This window comes from Hyperolius riggenbachi, chromosome 5 (genome assembly GCF_040937935.1).
Source record: "Hyperolius riggenbachi isolate aHypRig1 chromosome 5, aHypRig1.pri, whole genome shotgun sequence".
NCBI classification, from domain to species: domain Eukaryota; kingdom Metazoa; phylum Chordata; class Amphibia; order Anura; family Hyperoliidae; genus Hyperolius; species Hyperolius riggenbachi.
Genome location: NC_090650.1, coordinates 415773461 through 415787472, shown reverse-complemented (window position 1 = coordinate 415787472; position 14012 = coordinate 415773461). Strand labels below are relative to the sequence as shown.

Sequence of the window (14012 nt, the reverse complement as noted above, 5' to 3'; positions counted from 1 at the left end):
TCTCCTGACAGGATGCTCTGAGAGCTGTTATGGGTGTTACACCCGCCTTCTCCTTGCTCTCTCCTGACAGGATGCACTGAGAGCTGTGATGGTTGTTACGCCCACCCTCTCCCTGCTCTCTCCTGACAGGATGTTCTGAGAGCTGTGATGGCTGTTACACCCGCCCTCCCCTGATCTCTCCTGGCAGGATGTTCTGAGAGCTGTTATGGGTGTTACACCCACCCTCTCCCTGCTCTCTCCTGACAGGATGTTCTGAGAGCTGTGATGGGTGTTACACCTGCCCTTGCCTGATCTCTCCTGACAGGATGTTCTGAGAGCTGTGATATTAGTTACACCTGCACTCTCTCTGCTCTCTCCTGACAGGATGTTCTGAGAGCTGTGATGGGTGTTACACCCACCCTCTCCCTGCTCTCTCCTGACATGATGTTCTGAGAGCTGTGATGGGTGTTACACCTGCCCTCCCCTGATCTCTCCTGACATGATGTTGTTAGAGCTGTGATGGGTGTTACACCCGCCCTCCCCATGCTCTCTTCTAACAGGATGTTCTGAGAGCTGTGATGGGTGTTAAACCCGCCCTCTCCCTGCTCTCTCCTGACAGGATGTTCTGAGAGCTGTGATGAGTGTTACACCCGCCCTCTCCCTGCTCTCTCCTGACAGGATGTTCTGAGAGCTGTGATCGGTGTTACACCTGCTCACCCTGATCTCTCCTGACAGGATGTTCTGAGAGCTGTGATGGGTGTTACACCCACCCTCTCCCTGCTCTCTCCTGACAGGATGTTCTGAGAGCTGTGATCGGTGTTACACCTGCTCACCCTGATCTCTCCTGACAGGATGTTCTGAGAGCTGTGATGGGTGTTACACCTGCCCTCTCCCTGCTCTCTCCTGACAGGATGTTCTGAGAGCTGTGATGAGTGTTACACCCGCCCTCTCCCTGCTCTCTCCTGACAGGATGTTCTGGGAGCTGTGATGGATGTTACACCCGCTTTCTCCCTGCCCTCTCCTGACAGGATGTTCTCGGAGCTGTGATGGATGTTACACCCGCCCTCTCCCTGCCCTCTCCTGACAGGATGTTCTGAGAGCTGTGATGGGTGTTACACCTGCCCTCTCCCTGCCCTCTCCTGACAGGATGATCCGAAAGTTATGATGGTTGTTACACCCACCCTCTCCCTGCTCTCTCCTGACAGGATGATCCGAGAGCTATGATGGTTGCTACACCCTCTCTCTTCCTTCCCTTCGCTTTCCTGACAGGATGTTCTGACAGTGCTGATCACTGTTAAACCCGCTTTCTCCATGTGCTCTCCTGACAGGATGTTCTGAGAGCTGTGATGGTTGTTACACCCGGCCTCCCCCTGCTCTCCTCTCTCCTGACAGGATGTACTGAGAGCTATGATGGTTGTTACACCTGCCCTCCTCCGTTCTCTCCTGACAGGATGTTCGGAGCCTTTCACCCAGGTGCTGCAATATTCCCATTGTGCGGAGGAAGCGGAGGAAGTAGGATGATTGCATCTGACACTGCACAATGAAGAACATCTCTTGCCTCATTAGCTGAGCTGTATTGGATGCCCATTATATTATAGAAAGATTTTAGCTGCAGTTAAATCCAATGAAACACAGAGAGGCCTGAACAGTGATGAACATGGTTCCACTGGCTGATAGGAGTCTGCAACGGCGGAAATCAAATGATGAGGCTGCTGCATGGCAATTTTTCAGTAATGGGACGACAATGACCAACATCTGGTGAGCTCTGTTCAGTGACAGCATGCCTGATACATGGTTCTTCTGATTACCGTGTGTGGGCTCTATCTAATAATGCGGACAGAGGTGTAATCAGGATTAATCTGTCACTACTCTAATGCTAGGTACACACAATACAATTTTCTGACAATTTACTGTCAGATCGATTATTTCTGACAGAGCTAATTTGACTTCCGATCAATTTTCTGTTCACTTTTATGGAAAATCGAAAATTGATCGGAAATCAGATCGGACCTGTTGAAAATTGACAGTCCATCTGACAGTAAATCTGAAATTGTATCGTGTGTACCTAGGATAGAGGATGTGTGGCTCATGGGCCCCCCTGCAGCTGCATCCCTTGCAGGGTCTATTGTTACGCCCCTGAGAGTACTCAAGGAACCCTGGTTGAGAAAGGCTGCGTTACTGTAAACCTAATGAAATACACTTCCTTCCTTATCTATCCCATATCGGATTACCTGCACAGAATAAGGAAAATATTGCACATGAGGGTGACTATAGTGAGAGGTGGAGTATGTGGTCACATGACGTGACACAGTCACTGTGGTGAGCAATGCATTATTGGTTGCACACTGTGACACAGATTGATAAGGTGCTGCTGGGATAAGGAATGGGTGTCCCTGTTACACATTGCAGAATAGTACACACTACATAACAGCCCCGGCACCGAAACACTCCCTAGGAAAATATTAGAGCATGGGGGGAGGTCTGTCTACACTGAGATAATCACTGTGTAGGTGAGGGCAGGTGAAAGTATCAGAGCTTTCAATGACACATTTGCATATTGCACTTTGCTCTATCAAACACTACCTATGCTGTATAAGTGTACAGAAAAGCCTGACTTTCCCGGGACTCATTACAATCAAGTCAAATTAACCTCACAGCTCCATATATATATTGATCAATCAATGTTCTTCAAAGTCTAGGGGTGGCCATTTTGAAAACCTTATTTAAAGTGGACCTGAACTTTTGCACAGGGCAAAAGGAAAATGTAGAGAAATGCAGCCTGTGCGTATTTAGAGAGTTTAGTAGGTCTAATTCTCCCTCACCTGTGCTTAAAGAGACACTGAAGCGAAAAAAAAATATGATATAGTGAATTAGTTATGTACTATGAATAATTACTAGAAGATTAGCAGCAAAGAAAATATTCTCATACTTTTATTTTCAGGTATATAGTGTGTTTTCTAACATTGCATCACTCTATAATATGTGCAGATTACACAACACTCAGCATTCAAAATGAGTCTTTCAGAGCAGTCTGTGAAGTAATGACCTCTCCTCTAGCAGAGAAAAAGTAAACAGTTCACTTACAGTTGAGATAATAAAAGTCAGATAACAGCCCTCTCCTCTCCTAAGGGCTGGTTCAGACGGACGTTTGGAGGCGTTGCGTTTGCTGGCGTCGCGTTCAGCAGCGTTCGTGTGCGTTTGGATGCGGTCGCGTTTTTTCTTCCCCTAGGGGGACATTAGCCGTCGCGGTTAACCTCCCCTGGAAGCTACATGTAGCTTCCAGGGGCTCCTTGAACGCCAGGGAAAATCGGGACCCAAACGCCGCGTTTGTGTAAACGCGCTTGAAAGCTTGGTACAAACGCTCCCATTCACTTGAATGGGAGCGTTTAACACCAAGCCCTGAACGCTGGCTGTAAACGCTCTGTAAACGTCCGTCTGAACCAGCCCTAAGTCGGAGAGCTTAATGGCTTGTTTGCATAGAGATAACAACTGGAGTTTCTCAACTGATGTATCTTATCTTAACCCTCCTGGCGGTTTGCAAAAAAATCGCCAGGGGGCAGCAAATCTTTTTTTTTTAATTTTTTTTTTTTTTTCATGTAGCGAGACAAAGTCTCGCTACATGATAGCCGCTGCTCAGCGGCATCCCCCCAGCCCCTCCGATCGCCGCCGGCGATCGGAGATCCGGAGATCCCGTTCAAAGAACAGGATCTCCCGGAGGGCTTCCCCCGTCGCCATGACGACGGGGCGGGATGACGTCACCGACGTCATCGACGTCGTGACGTCAAAGGGGATTCCGATCCACCCCATAGAGCTGCCTGGCACTGATTGGCCAGGCAGCGCACGGGGTCTGGGGGGGGGGGCGGCTGCGGCGCGACGGATAGCGGCGGATCGGCGGGTAGCGGCGGCGATCGGGCACTGCACGCAGCTAGCAAAGTGCTAGCTGCGTACAGCAAAAAAAAAATTATGCAAATCGGCCCAGCGGGGCCTGAGCGGTGCCTTCCGGCGGCTTACCCCGAGCTCAGCTCGGGCTTACCGCCAGGAAGGTTAATGTTTTATTTTTTAGCTGTACTACACATACAAATCATAATATCATAATTTTTTTTTTTTGCTTCAGTGTCTTTAATCACCAGTGTAATTTGATCTCTCAGCTGTTGTCAGCTCAGGAATCTCTTCTGCCACGGCAGAGTAGCTAATTTGTAAACACAGGATGTTAACCCTATGTCTGCTTCCATGAAAGCAGGAAGTTGACACTCTGCAAATGTATTGTAGGATTTTATATGAGCTGTAACAAAGAAATGTTTTTCTATAAAGGTTATTATGCTGCTGCTTATCTTTAGAGCAGAGAGGAAGTTCTGAGTTCAAGTCTGCTTTAAAGAGGACTCAAACTAAAAAGAGCTTTGACCATATTGCACCCACAGCATTATGAATAGCCTTGTACCTGCGCATAGACATGCAACAGAAGCACGGATGAGGAGGCGTGTGACCTGGAACAGCACATGCGCAGTAGCCCCTGGGTTACTCACTTTAATTCGGCTACAGCAGCACAATGGATTAGACTGGTAGGACACTGTGGGAGCTGAGAGACTAAAGTGGGCTGGAATAGGGTAATTTCTTGGACAGTGCGGGCAGGGCAACTGCCCTGGGCGCAGACCAGCAAGTAGTAGAAGGAGGGTGCAGGCAGAAGGACATAACCGCTAGGGAGCTGGTGATGCGCAGTGCAGCCAAATGGAAGAAGAAAGAAGATTACCAGTGCGATCACCTTCCTTGACTCCTCCTGGGCTGGCTGCGCCAGACACCTGATGTCCTGTAGCGGTACTGCAGGCTGTCAGTGCACGGCACCCATGGAGGAGTCGGCTTTCCGGGCTCTATTAGCCTATGTGTCTCCTGGCCCCTGCTTCCTCCTGGATGAGCGGCTGGTCACTAGTAAGTAGGCAGATCTACTTGTGACCTGTGTGACTGTCCCTAAAGAGTAAGGGTTTGCGAGTCCACGGGGGTGGGGGGTGTTGGGCGCAATTTTTACTCCCTCGCCCTAGGGCGTAGGTAATTCCCAATACCATATATGGTTAATGCCAGTAGTCTTTGGATTTACAGCTGTACCAGGCCTTCAGACAAAGGCTACATCCCCTGCAACCTGTGGTTAGTTTCTATAAAGCACCCTCTTCAGCCACAGCTAACTAACTTTAGCACTTCCATGATTTTCCTCCAAATGTTTTACAGCAATATACAAAGAACTTTTTTTTTATTGTTTTGTTTCCATTGGGTCACATTCCCACAGGTGCTACTGACCCCCTCAATGGTGACACATTAGGTCCTATTCAATTCACTGTTTCTCCAAGTTTTCTCCTGGGTTATATTTTCAGATCTTATCAAGCCACCAGCAAGAAAATACTGTGACAGTAAATAACAGGGACAGATTTACCATAAGGCACTGTAGGCACATGCCTACAGGTGCCTGATGATGGAAAGGCGGCTCAGTCCCCTCCCCAAGTCCCTCCCTCCTTCCATATGCAAAGTCCTGAGCAGAGTGTAAATAAGAGGTCTCGGCATTCCACTGACCAGATCTCCCTTTAGTTTGAGGCACCTCTAGTTACTTAATACTGAGGGTACCTCTGTCTGCCTAATACCAAGGGGCACCTGTAGCTACCTATGACAGGTAAGGGAGAAGTAACAGCCTGGTCAGCCAGCATACTTGTGGTGAGGATCAGTGGATGTTTGTAGGTCCATGGAGGGTGAAATCTAAGGTGCCAGGACATCTGTGCCTATAGGCTCCTGTGAGGTAAATCCGGGCCTGGTAAAGGAATATGAAAAATTATCTCCTAGGAGAAACTTATGAGAAAAAGTAATTGGATCAGGCCAATTATGTGTTAGGGCTAGTTCACACTTGCTTTAAAAACGTATCCGTAGCTACGTTTTTTTGTCCCGGACAAAAAACGGAGCCACGGATACCAATGTTAAAAATAGGAACAGTACACACTCAAGTTAAAAACGCATCCGCGTGCGATCCGCGGAATACGTTTTTAAACCTGGAACGCAGAGTCCGGACTTGCAGGATTTTTCACGGACCCGTATACACATACGGGTAGTGAAAATCAATGGAGAAACGGGCCTCCCTCTTCACTGACATTTTGGGACACTGGAAACGGATCAGTTTCCAGTGTCCCTTGGTGAAGGATGGGGCCGCCATGCTGGAGGGGGTAGCAGCCAGGACGGGGGGCTGCGGGAAAAGCGGCGGCCAGGGGGGTCACACCCCTCCCCCCCTTGCTCACCTGGGTGCCCCCCGTCCCCACTCCCCCTCCAGCTCGCACATAATGTAATAAATTGTACCTGAAGTTCGGCGAGCCGGGCACTTCCGCCCACACCGCTCGAGTCACTTCCTGCGATGTCGCCCACTGAAATACAGAGGGCGGCATTGCAGGAAGTGACTCGAGCGGTGTGGGCGGAAGTGCCCGGCTCACCGAACTTCCTTAGGTACAATTTATTACATTATATGCGAGCTGGAGGGGGAGCGGGGACGGGGGGCACCCAGGTGAGCAAGAGGGGGGGGGGAGGTGTGACCCCCCTGGCCGCCGCTTTGCCTGCAGCCCCCTATTGTGGCTACTACCCCCTCTAGCAAAATAAACAAAAAAAAAACTACGCAAACGGATCCAGAACGTGTGCTGGTTTTTGAAAATCGGAGCCCGTACCGCGGATGCGTGCCGCACCCGGAGCTAGTGTGGCCCTGGCCTTAAATTCTATGTTGAAAGGGAACCTAAAGCAAATGAAAAAACAAAACAAAAAAAAAACCAGTTTAACTTATCTGGGGCTTCTACCAGCCCCCTGCAGCTGCCTGGTGCTCACTCACTGGGCTTGATTCACAAAGCCGTGGCAAATGCTATCACGGCTGTGATAAGCTTAACACGCGTACAGGTTTGCACGCATAATAGTAAAGGTTTGCGCGCATTACCTTTCCCGTTCACGTGCTAACATTTGGGTTAGCGTGTGAATGGGGAAAGTTAATCATTATGCGCACAAACCTGTACTGTGCTAACCCACACGCTAAGCTTATTACAGTCATGATAGCATTGATCACGGCTTTGTGAAATGAGCCCACTAAGTGATCCTCCAGTCCCCCACAACGACCCTCTTTTGGCTGGGCGCCTCGGTGATCAATGGCCACTGAATATGCACAGACCCAATGGTGTTTCCATTTCTGTGAGCGTTCTGCGCATGTGCATCCAGACAAAAGACTGGTGATGTGAGTGACAGGAACATCGTGGAGTGACGACGTGGGCACAGGGCATCTGCAGGGGGCTGGTAGAAGCCCCAGGTACGTTCAACTGTTCCGTTTTTTTTATTTGCTTTAGGTTCCCTTTAAGTAGTTTTGCGATTAAAATGAATAGATTGACAAAAAATGGCTGGCCAGGGACTTCAAAGCAAATACAACAAATTAATAAACACATTTTATCTTTACAATATATATATCTATCTGTCTATCTCTCATGTTTCTTTGTTCATTGTTCTCTTGTTTATCATATTTGCAATACCCGTAGCTTTACCTGGTTCATTGTAAACCGTTCCCAGATCAAGTCTAATGGAGCCAATCAGAATACTTCCTATTAATTTGTTGTGCATAACCTGCATGAAGAATAATATAGTTATTTTGTAACACAATATAACATGCTACATGGATGCATTACAATTACAGACTAGTGGGTTTAAAGAAAACCTGAAGTGGAAATAAACTGATGAGATAAATTGTATCTACTATTCTACTCCTAAGCAGGTCTTTCCTAGAATCTCATTCCCATTTTGTACTTAAAGCCAATGGGTACTAGTTTAAAAATAAAAAAGTCGGATACTCACCTAAGGAGAGGTAAGGCTCGGTCCTAATGAGCCTTCCCTCTCCTCTCCCGGTGCCTTCGGTGCTGCGCTGGCTCCTCCGTTCGCGTCCGCCGCCGCAGGGACTTCGGAGGTCTTCGGGAGCACTCGGGCTTCCGAAGACGGGCCGCTCCATACTACGCACGCGCGAGTGCATCATAGAGGGCGCTCGCGCATGCGTAGTATGGAGCGGCCTGTCTTCGGGAGCCCGAGTGCTCCCGAAAGCTCTCTTCGGCATGCGGAAGTGGCAGTATTTGACCGAACTGCTCGAATACTGCCACGGGGGATCCTGCGCGGGACCGGGCACCGGGAGAGGAGAGGGAAGGCTCATTAGGACCGAGCCTTCCCTCTCCTTAGGTGAGTATCCGACTTTTTTAATTTTTAAATTGGTAAACACTCACTTTAAAGGTTAAAATCTATGGTTAAACTTTTAAAGAGAACCAGAGATGAAGCACCCTCTTATATTTTACTTTATAAATCGGTGGGAACATGACAGTAACTACCTAATCTGCTCTTTGTTTCATTGTTCTCTGTTTAATCTGACTGTTATCACCTCTGATAAGAATCCCAGACTGAGCACTCAGTCTAGCTTTGTTACAGAATGATTATAGCTGAGACTGTCTTCTCTGGTGTCTTTTCAAGCCCAAGCCTGCCCCCTTGTGGCTCTGCTATAATGACTTAGCTATAATTATTCCCTGCAAAGCCAGACTGAATGCTCAGTCCGGGATTCTTATCACAGCTGATAGACACTTTTAGCAGAGGATGAAACGGAGAGCATGGGGCTTGATTCACAAAGCGGTGATAACCCAGTTAACGACTTTAGGCGTGATAACCATTTTATCATGCCTAAACTCAGTTTAGGCATGATAAGTTTAGGCATGATAAGTTTAGGCATGATAAGTTTAGATAACTTTAGATCGCGCGCAAAGTCCCGCACGCAAAGCAGCGCCATTAAACTCTATGCAAAGTGCACCAGACTTTGCTAGCGCAAAACTTTTGATCAGCTGTGCACTGCGGTGCTAACCCAGTTGGTGCTGAAACTTATCACGCCTAAATTTATCACGCCTAAACTTATCACACCTAAACTTATCATGCCTAAACTTATCATGCCTAAACTGAGTTTAGGCGTGATAAAGGGCTTTTCACCAGTGTGCTAACTGTTAGCACCGCTTTGTGAATCAGGCCCATGGTGTTTTCTCTAATGTTCTTACTGATATATATGGTAAAATATACAAGGGTGCTTCGTCTCTGGTTCCCTTTAAGGCACATAAAAGCCTATTTTATGTGTGTGTTTTTAGCTCCCATACATCAGACACATCTTGAACAATTTGACTTTTTTTATCAGTTCCCTGTTGTCAGATGTGTTATTAGAAGGTACTGCATGTTGTGCGTTATACATGTTAGTAGCTGCGTTGGCTGTTTGCACATGCTCAGTAATGACTTGGAAGCATACTTTTCATTGCCTGTATGCTGTACTGTATGCGGCGATAACTGGGCTTTAAGTTGCGTTGCAACTTTTTTGGGGTGTTGCGTTGTAATTTGCGTTGCGACTTTAACGTTGCATCAAAATGCAACGTCCTACTGTGAAAGAGGCCTAAGCCACACAGAAGTTTTGTCAGTTGTAATTAGTTATCAGCGAGCGTACAGTACAGCTCAACTGTGTTAAACCTGTCATTTAGATCCCTAAATTCTTAACCCTGTCAATGAGAAAAATAAACACAGCATAGTTTAGAGAGGAACTGTAACCCAGGATTGAACGTCATTCCAATCAGTAGCTGATACCCCCTTTCCCATGAGAAATCTTTACCTTTTCTCAAATAGATCATCAGGGGGGTCTGTATGGCTGATATTGTGGTAAAACCCCTCCCACAATGTGATGTCATGACCATGGTCCTGACAGTTTGCTGTCTGTAAACCTCGTTACATTGTGGGAAATAACTGCTTTTTTCAACTGCCAAGCAACTGCCCTCTGTGCATAGAACTCTCAGTAAGGAACATTCCGTACAGATAACCTAACAGAACTAAAGATGTCACCACCAGTGATACATTTCAGAATGTAAATCAGGAAGAGGAAAGGTTTTACAATGGGCAAACACTGACTAAATCATCTATATATGAATATTGTAAACAATAAGCAATTTTATTCCTTATATCATTTTCACTACAGTTCCTCTTCATAAAAGTATGTTCGGTAAAAAAATCTAGACGGGAAAATACCGCATTCGGTATTTTAGACTTCTGTGTGCTAATTCATAAAAGTCTTCACAGGTGTGGTAGAAATGCGGTGTTTTCCCAAACTAAAGTGTGGGTAATGAGAAGAGTAGCTGGCTGAGTTGATACGTTTCCTCCGTGCAGAGACAGCATTACAATAAAAGAGGCAGCCCCAACTTCCCTTTAGATGTGCATGTTTAGTTTTACTGCCTCTGTTTGCCCTGAATCTGCTCTGAATCTGTCTATTAGTCTTTCTAAAAAACTATGTAATTGCCACAGCTTAGAAGAATTCCAGAACTTTTACACATGCAGGATGTCTGATGTGAAATACATCTGAAAACAGGTACCCAATAGGTTAAAAACACAGCCTAGGGTATTTAGGGGAAGCCTTGTTTGTTGCGATCGCTCTGCTGCCTAGGAGATCTGTCTCCATTAACTTTGCTCTTATCGCTCCCTTACCACCTCTTCAAAGCAGATGGTATTCTCCGTGCCATTACCGCCTGCTCTAATCTTTATGAATTGACGTTTACTGCAATTATTTTCATAGTTGATAACCAATAAATATTTTCTTTTAACTTCAATCTGCAGCTGCTGTAACTTTTTTTAATTTTTAGTAAACTTGCTGACAGTAGCATACACCCTGGTGTAAAAGATAAACACTATTCCCATTCGTTTGTCACTTTGGAAAAAAAAGTTATTATTAATTATGACTATTATAACTGTTATTACGCCTGATTCAATAAAACACATTTGAAATTAAAGATCCACTTTATCCATTATGGTTTTTGACCATTGGCAGATTAGATCATTCTGTAAAATGAATAAGTTAAAGCGTGCTGTAAGTTTACATTCAAAAATAGCGCTGCAAAATTATGGCACAGAGTCAGGGCTGGTTCTAGACTTATTGCTGCCTGAAGCAAACTTGTGAGGATACCCTCCCCCCCCCCCCCCCCCCTCCAATTTGGAATGATCAAACAACACCCGACACAGATTACTCTGCTTCATTTAGGCTGGTTTCACAGTGAGACGTTACAGGCGCACGTTAGTGCAGCCTGTAACGCACCCCACCGCACAGCAATGTAACTGCAATGTGCTGTTCACAGTGCCCACGTTGCGTTACATTGTAACGCTGCGCCATAATATAACGTACTGCATGCAGTACTTTATAAGCGGCAGAACCGCGTTAGACTGCTTGGACATGCTCAGTCATGTTGGGGAGGAGCGGAGAGCGGCCAGGCACATGGCTAATTAATATTCACTGCACTCAGTGACGTGCAGTGTTTACTTCCTGGAGCGGCCGCTCTTTGCGGCGATTGGCCGGGCGGGACCACGTGATGCCGCATGCGTCCAAGAGTACGCATCACGGCATCACGGACGCCAGAGTGAGCTGCACAACGCGGCTCACTTTGACGTCCACATTAGAGAGCACCAGGCGTTGCGTTAGGGGCACGTTATGCGACCATAACGTCCCCTAAAACGCAACGTCCTGGTGTGAAACCAGCCTTAATGTTCCCACATGACATGCTGCAGCTCAACACAATAGCACACTGGCTGGCTGTGAGTCTGTGAGTCTTGCTTCTCCTCCTACTCTGACTGCATGCTGTAGGTGTAAACATAGTACAAAAACACTACCCCTGTAATTTCTGCGCCTGATGCAAATGTTTCACCCTGCTTCATGAGAGAACCGGCCCTGGGTTTACCTTATACTGGAACTTCTTCAATTAACACTATGAAAAGATTAAATGATTATTTTTAAATTGCGGCACTTTTTGTCTGTGCTGAATCCTGACACTGATAAACATGGTGATGTTCAGTTTTGACTTTTCATCTTTTGTATTTCATTAGTAGGACACAAATTCACACCAGATTGCAGAGATACTTACAGAGAGTTTGATAATTTTGTCAAACAGCTGTTCTTGGGGTGCCACAAAGTCAAATACAAAGTACTGTTGGCGAAACACAAATATATATTAAGAAAACACAAGTCACACTGATGTCCTGAATAAAACATGGATGACATTATGGCAACTTTCAGATGCTAAAGTCACCTTCACCATTGTACCATATGTAGTCCATTGGCAATGTTTGAAATTTGAACCACATGATCTTTAGCTGTTGCTTCCAGACTAGAATGACTAAGCATTGGGCGACGGATTTCACATACCCTTACACTTTTTTTCTCCTATAAACTGCATTGTCATAGCTAGCTTGCTTTGTAAACATATGTGAGCACAGCATAGATCATATTTCAGCAGCTTCTGCAGAAAGGTGAGGTGCATTTCCCTTCTCAGCCTCCTGTCACACTGAACTACCCTCAGCCAATCAGCAAGGAGCAGGAATGTGGGAGGAGAGATAACAAGCTTCCCTCTCCTCAGCATTTTACCAAATAGAGCCAGGCTGACTGAGATAAGATTTATTACAGCAGAAATATTTATGATTATATTGTAATGATTGTAATGCAGGGTCAGGTGTTAGACTGCATAATAAACACAGAACAATGGGTAAATGGAATTTCTATTTTGGTTCCTGGACGTAGTTTCTACGTCCAGGAACCATGCGCGCTAGTGCGCGCTCCCGCGGCCGATCGTGCGCGTGCACTCCCGGCCGCGGATCCGGCAGCCAAGGAATCAATGTATCGGGCTATGGAGCCCGATCACTGATTCCTCTCCCCCGCTGAAAAAGCGACAGCTTCTCTCGGAAGCTGTGCTCTTTCTGGCTGTCTCCTTCCCGATGCGTCACTCTAAGCGTGTGCTACGCTTAGAGTGACATCATGTAAACAAACTCATGGCCGCCATCTTGTGGCCAAAAAGTAATACTACACCTGAAAAAAAAAAAATTAACACACATTTACATTATAAATCTATTGTTTACCTCCCACCCTCCCAAAAGTACCCAAATAAAATGTTTACTATAAAAAAAAACAAAAAACATTACAATAAAAAAAAACCATGTAAATATTTACCTAAGGGTCTAAACTTTTTAAATATCAATGTAAAGATGAAATATTTCTATATTTTTTTTATTTTAAACTTGTAAATAGTGATAGATGCAAAATGGAAAAAATGCACCTTTATTTCCAAATAAAATATTGTCGCCATACATTGTGATAGGGACATAATTTTAACGGTGTAATAACCGGGACATATGGGCAAATACAATACGTGAGTTTTAATTATGGAGGCATGTATTATTTTAAGACTATAATGGCTGAAAACTAAGAAATAATGAATTTTTCCATTTTTTTCTTATTCTTCCTGTTAAAATGCATTTACAGTAAAGTGGCTCTTAGCAAAATGTACCCCCCCCAAAGAAAGCCTAATTGGTGGCGGAAAAAACAAGATATAGATCAGTGCATTGTGATAAGTAGTGATAAAGTTATAGGCTAATGAATGGGAGGTGAACATTTCTCACGTAAAAACGACGGAACGCGAATGGGTTAAGAAAAAATGACAAAAATATGGTATTTAAAAGAATAGTTTTAATAAAGAAAGTCACTTTGGTTCATGTTTTGCAAGAATCAGTCATGTATGGGCAGGGCCAGATTTCTAGAAAGGACACAAAGGCCTTGAGAAAAGGGGGGTACCTGGGTGTGAAATAGGGGTGGCTACATATGAAACAGGAGGATGCAAATAGGGAGCACCACATTTAAAAGGGAAGCCGAGGCCCAAGGGAACTGTACACAAACTAAAGGGGATGCAGTAGATTGCATGTTAGACATGAAAGAGAATGGAATGGGATGGGAGCTGCTGGACATGGAAGGGGAGACACAACATACCTGGCCTAGGGACGGAAAACTTATACATCCTGCATTGTGTAGGGGTTAAAGAAATGCTGAAACAGGAGATTTAACTGCTTGCCGACCGTGTCACGCCGATGGGGCGGCAGCCCCAGGAGTACCCAGAGCTGATCGGCGTAAAGTCCTGGGGCTTCGTTTTGCAGGAGATCGTGCGCAGGCTGCGCGCGCA

The 14012-nt window shown here is 45.8% G+C and overlaps 1 protein-coding gene across 4 annotated transcripts in view; it reads right to left on the bottom strand.

The window, feature by feature from the left end:
• The window catches only part of FER1L6 (fer-1 like family member 6), a 288985-nt gene that overhangs the window by 157700 nt on the left and 117273 nt on the right, over positions 1-14012 (bottom strand). For all 4 annotated transcript variants that reach the window (XM_068237997.1, XM_068237996.1, XM_068237998.1 and 1 more), the window contains 2 exons: positions 11931-11993; positions 7515-7593 (listed from right to left, as the gene is read on the bottom strand). In XM_068237997.1, coding sequence (XP_068094098.1) covers positions 7515-7593; positions 11931-11993 — 142 coding nt within the window. The remainder of the gene's footprint in view (positions 1-7514; positions 7594-11930; positions 11994-14012) is intronic.